Below are 4,849 nucleotides of genomic sequence, written 5' to 3'. Positions count from 1 at the left end.
GGGATAATAAGAGCGCTCGCCTCTCAGGGCTGCAGGGGGCTGGGGTGCCCAAGGGACTGGTTCTCAGCCCGCATTCAGCCCCTTGGGAAATGTCCCTCATGAGAACCCTTGTCCTGGGCATTGACCCGACGCTGGCCTGGGAGGAGGGGAGAACAGATGTGTGACCTGGGGACGGGGCCATGGCGGGGCTGTCAGGATAAGGAGCTGGGGGGCCGCCCAGAGGTTCCCACCATGGGTAAGGTCTGTCTCAGCAGAACTGGTTTGTCAGCAACCAACTAACTATGTGCTGGGTGCTGCTGTGCCCTTACCCAGATTGGCTCAGTTAATCCTCCCAGCAGCAATGTGATCCCAATGGTATAGGTTAGGGAGCAAGGCACAGAGAGGTGATGTGACTTGCCTGAGGATGCACAGCAAGTGGAGGAGCCAGGATTGGAAACTTGGGCCCCATTGTTTTTCCTTTGTCTTCTATCTTCATCCTAAGGATGGTCCTGCATGGCCGGTGTTTTTACCTCCTTCTTGCTGCAAGGGCAGTCTCAGAAACCTTAGCATTTTGCCATAGCTCCACTCTACAAATGCCAGGGCTGAATTTGAACCCACATCTGACTCGAAAAGCCCAGGCCTTAGTGACCCTGTCTCCTTGCTTCCAGGCCCGGCTGCACTGGCGCCGTCATGCCCTCCGCATCTCCAGCAGAGCCCTCGTCCGGGGCAGCCCCCAATGCTACGGCAGCGGTGGCGGCATGGACCAACGTCAGCATGCCCGAGATGCCCCTGTTCCACCTGTTTGCGCAGCTGGACGAGGAGCTGCACGCCACCTTCCCAGGCCTGTGGCTGGCGCTGATGGCGGTACATGGCGCCATCTTCCTGGCGGGGCTGGTGCTCAATGGGTTGGCGCTGTACGTCTTTTGCTGCCGCACCGGGGCCAGGACGCCATCGGTCATCTACACGATCAACCTGGTGGTGACCGACCTGCTGGTGGGCCTGTCCCTGCCCACGCGCTTCGCGGTCTTCTACGGCGCGCGTGGCTGCCTGCGCTGCACCTTCCCGCACGTCCTCGGCTACTTCCTCAACATGCACTGCTCCATCCTCTTCCTCACCTGCATCTGCGTGGATCGCTACCTGGCCATCGTGAAGCCTGAGGGCTCCCACCGCTGGCGCCAGCCTGCCTGTGCCAGGGCCGTGTGTGCCTTCGTGTGGCTGGCCGCAGGCGCCGTGACCCTGTCCGTGCTGGGAGTGACAGCCAATGGCCAGCCCTGCTGCCGTGTGTTCGCGCTGACCGTCCTGGAGTTCCTGTTACCACTGCTGGTCATCAGCGTGTTCACAGGCCGCATCATGTGCGCGCTGTCGCGGCCAGGCCTGCTGCGCCAGGGCCGCCAGCGCCGTGTGCGGGCCATGCAGCTGCTGCTCACAGTGCTCGTCATCTTCTTTGTCTGCTTCACGCCCTTCCATGCCCGCCAGGTGGCTGTGGCACTGTGGCCTGACGTGCCACACCACGCAAGCCTCGTGGCCTACCATGTGGCCGTGACCCTCAGCAGCCTCAACAGCTGCATGGACCCCATCGTCTACTGCTTTGTCACCAGTGGCTTCCAGGCCACCGTCCGTGGCCTCTTCCGCCGGCGTGGAGCAGAGTACACGCCCAGCAGCAACGTGGTCAGCATGAACAAGAGCTCCAAGGGCTCTGGCCACCATCGCATCCTCAGTGCCAGCCCTCGCGCCCTCACCCAGGCCCTGGCCAATGGGCCCGAGGCTTAGGGGGTTCTGCAAGGGGCCAAAAGTGCGGCCCAGCCCAGCCTGCCAGCCCAGACACCAGCCGTGCCAGGGCAGCAAATTGGTTCCATCTTGACGGACCGGCGGTGGCTGCCCAGTGCTCCACGTGGGGACACTAAGGCCGCCGTGCTGAGGCTGATGAACGACGATGTCTGCCATGGCTGTGGTGGCCTGAATGCCAGTGGCTTGCTATCCCTGGGCTATATCGTGCCCACTGAAAACTCGGAGGGGATGCCGGGAGCTGCTCCCTACCTGGGTCATTGTGTCCCTAGGACAAGTTCCTCAGAAAAAGGGACAAAGATTGTTTTAAGTACTAGAGATTCCCAAGAGGGTTAAAAAAAAAACCTAGAGAGCCACACACACAGGTAGAAGAACAAGGACAGAAAGAAAATGTCAGGGGACATAAATGTTGCGTGAATGGAGGGGAGGGGCACATGTCCCTGCCAGACCCCCGCACCCGAGAATTGCAGGGTAAGACGGCAGACACCCACCGCACTTTGCTGCGGACAAATGCTTTATAGCCGGGGTGACACTTGAACCGAAACAAGCACACAAAAGAAGCGCTGTTTTTCTTCCATGTCTTGGTGCTGGAGGGTTAAGTGACACGCACAGGTGCCACAGCCGGGCAATGGCAGGGTCAGAATCAAAGCCAGCCCGCCCTCCGACGCCCCTGCAGCTCCTTCCATGAGTACTGCTCAGACCTTTTCAAGCACCCAACTCCAGAAATGGCCTCAGAAGATCCTGTCTGCTGTCTCAGGACGACAGCAGGGCTCATGCCCCAAAAGCAGGATCACATAGCAACTTGAGCCCAAGCCTGCCAACCTGAGGCCACCATCTCCCCATACAAAGAGCCCTTTGATCTCCCCTCCAGGGGTAGGGAGGACTCCAACTGCTCCAGCCCAGCCCATCCTGTCTCCCATGCCTTTGCTCGGGAGGGAAACTTTCTCTGGCGTGAGCTTCTGATCACCTCCTCCAAGCTGGACTCCAGGATTGCCTCCCATGTGCCTTCTGTCAAGTGTCTAAGCTCCCATGAGCCCTTTCCAGACCAGTGTATGGGGGAGGGGAGCCTGTGGCAAGGGAGAAGCACTCTGGACATCCCTGGCAACTCCAGCCACCGGGCCCCACCCTCACACTTGGCCACGACCACTGAAGCAGGTGAGATGGACCCTGAGCCCAGGTCCTACATGCTCAGGGTGATGGTGGCCCATATGGCTGGAGCAGGGCAGGGCAGGGGGTGGCACAGGCAAATGCCAGGGCTCTGCAGCTCAGCTCTAGGTACACTATCCTGTCCCAAGTCCAGGGTCCTAGAGAGGGCACTGAGTGGAAGCGGGGAATGCTGTTTATATCCCCATTTTACAGACAAGGAAACTGAGGGAGAAAGGACCTTCAGGGTCACAGAGTGAGTACCTGGTGATCTGAGGCCAGCATTGTCCTCTCCAAACCCCAACTGGGGTTGAGAGTCAGACACACACCCAGCGAGGTGGTGGTGGAGCTGGGCCCCCCACCTGGACTGCTTCTGGGCCCAGGTGCCTGAGAAGCGACAGGCACCGTCATGACCACAAACATCTTTGACACTTACTGGGCCAGGCACAGTACTGGAACATCCCCCAGCTCCCAGCTCCCCGGCGCTGCTTGGAGAGGGCCCGTGGCTTACAGGGACCCAGAGGCCACAAGCAGGGAGGCCTGGCTCTCAGGAAGGGAGGTAGCTGGGATGGGCTGTCCGCGTAGAGAAGCACTGCTGGCCCCGGGCAGTGGCCCTAACAGTGGCCTTTCAGGCAAGGAGGCGCCAACAGAGTGCTGTCTTTCCCAGGACCAAGGCCTGGCGCCTGGGCAGTCACGCATGTGAATCTGAGGAGTGACAGGGTCAAATGTCAGGTGTCCTGCCCCAGCCCAGGCCCACCTGGGGACATCCCCTCCAGGGTCATCCCGCCCAGCAGTGCCTGAATCGCCTGCATTCACTGGGGACCCCCTCCGCCCACACTCACAGTCATCCCGGTCAGGGACCTTGGCCTCCGTTTATTCAGGGGCTCTGGGTTCTCTTGCTCCATCCCAGGGGGACCCTCAAAGCCCCAGGGGCTGTCCACTGGCTCCCCTTGCCCCACCCAAGCCAGCTCTCCATGTGAACTGGAGCATGACACTCGCGCTCTGACCTCGATTCCTCTGTACTCTGAGGACCACCTCTCTGGGCCGTGGCTGTGGGGAGGCAGAGGGCACTGCAAAGGGCTGCTTGGGCAGGGGGACAGCCTGGCCTCTGCCAGCCCCACTGGGCGTCACACGCAGCTTCACGATCCGCCTACTTCTGCAGTTCGTCTCCTCCTCTGCCAACCTCCTGTGCCCCGCCAGCCTCCTGCCCCCATCAGAGCTCCCCCAACCTGGTCCCATTTCTGGTCATCACTCTAATTCACACTAAAGAGTGAATGGCTGACACTAGTTAGTAACTGCTATGCTTGGGGGGACAGGGGTTGCAATCTTTCTGGAACAATCCCTTCCTCTAGGAGGAGGGGTCTCCAAAGTGGGTGAGCCAGGTCCCTCCTCCTTGGCCCTAATTCTGAAACCTCACCATTCAGCCTGGGTTCCTTGGGGCCTCAAAGGCTTCTCAGACTGCAAGAGCCTTGGCCAGGAAGGACATCCAGGGCCTAAGGGGGAGACTTCAACCACCGTCCCACTTGACAGGGTGGGCCGCCTGTCCTCTGGGAGCTCATCCTGGCAGCCCCCCGTGCAGAACCCTCGGTCGGCAGGCCTCAGTTTCCCCACACCCCGCTCCTCTTTCTCCTCTCCTCTGCCTTGTAGCTGGAGGGCCGGGGTCTGCCCAAGGCCCTTACTGGGCCCCACAGACCCCCAGATGCTCACCCCCGGCTCCTCACGGTGGCTTCCTTGCATGTCCCCTCCTCAGTGGGGCCCGAGGCCTGGGAGCCTTGCAGGTTGGGCCGGGGTGCGAGCTCCGTGCGTCCCCTTCTCTATGTTCTCCCTTCCCAGATTTTCGAAAAGCCCAAGTGACATGAAATGGTGTGTGTGTTTATGTCTGACGTAAACAATCTCCTCAGCAAGAAGTCCCCGTCCTGAATTAAAGCTGTTTACTCCCCTC

At 60.4% G+C, this 4,849-nt stretch overlaps 1 protein-coding gene across 1 annotated transcript; it reads left to right on the top strand.

The window, feature by feature from the left end:
* Positions 1-630: 630 nt before the first annotated feature.
* GPR20 (G protein-coupled receptor 20) lies at positions 631-1,829 on the top strand. Its single transcript, XM_012648016.1, has one exon. The coding sequence runs from the start codon at positions 670-672 to the stop codon at positions 1,747-1,749; it is 1,080 nt and encodes a 359-aa protein (XP_012503470.1). The 5' UTR covers positions 631-669; the 3' UTR covers positions 1,750-1,829.
* Positions 1,830-4,849: the final 3,020 nt, after the last annotated feature.

The sequence above is a fragment of the Propithecus coquereli genome, unplaced genomic scaffold (assembly GCF_000956105.1).
Source record: "Propithecus coquereli isolate 6110/MARCELLA unplaced genomic scaffold, Pcoq_1.0 Scaffold28, whole genome shotgun sequence".
Lineage (NCBI taxonomy): Eukaryota > Metazoa > Chordata > Mammalia > Primates > Indriidae > Propithecus > Propithecus coquereli.
Note: the sequence above shows the minus strand (reverse complement) of the source record. Positions and strands in the feature narration are given on the sequence as shown.

Excerpts from the sequence above, each read along its gene's own strand:
- GPR20 (XM_012648016.1), top strand. The coding sequence starts at position 670 with ATGCCCTCCGCATCTCCAGCAGAGCCCTCGTCCGGGGCAGCCCCCAAT.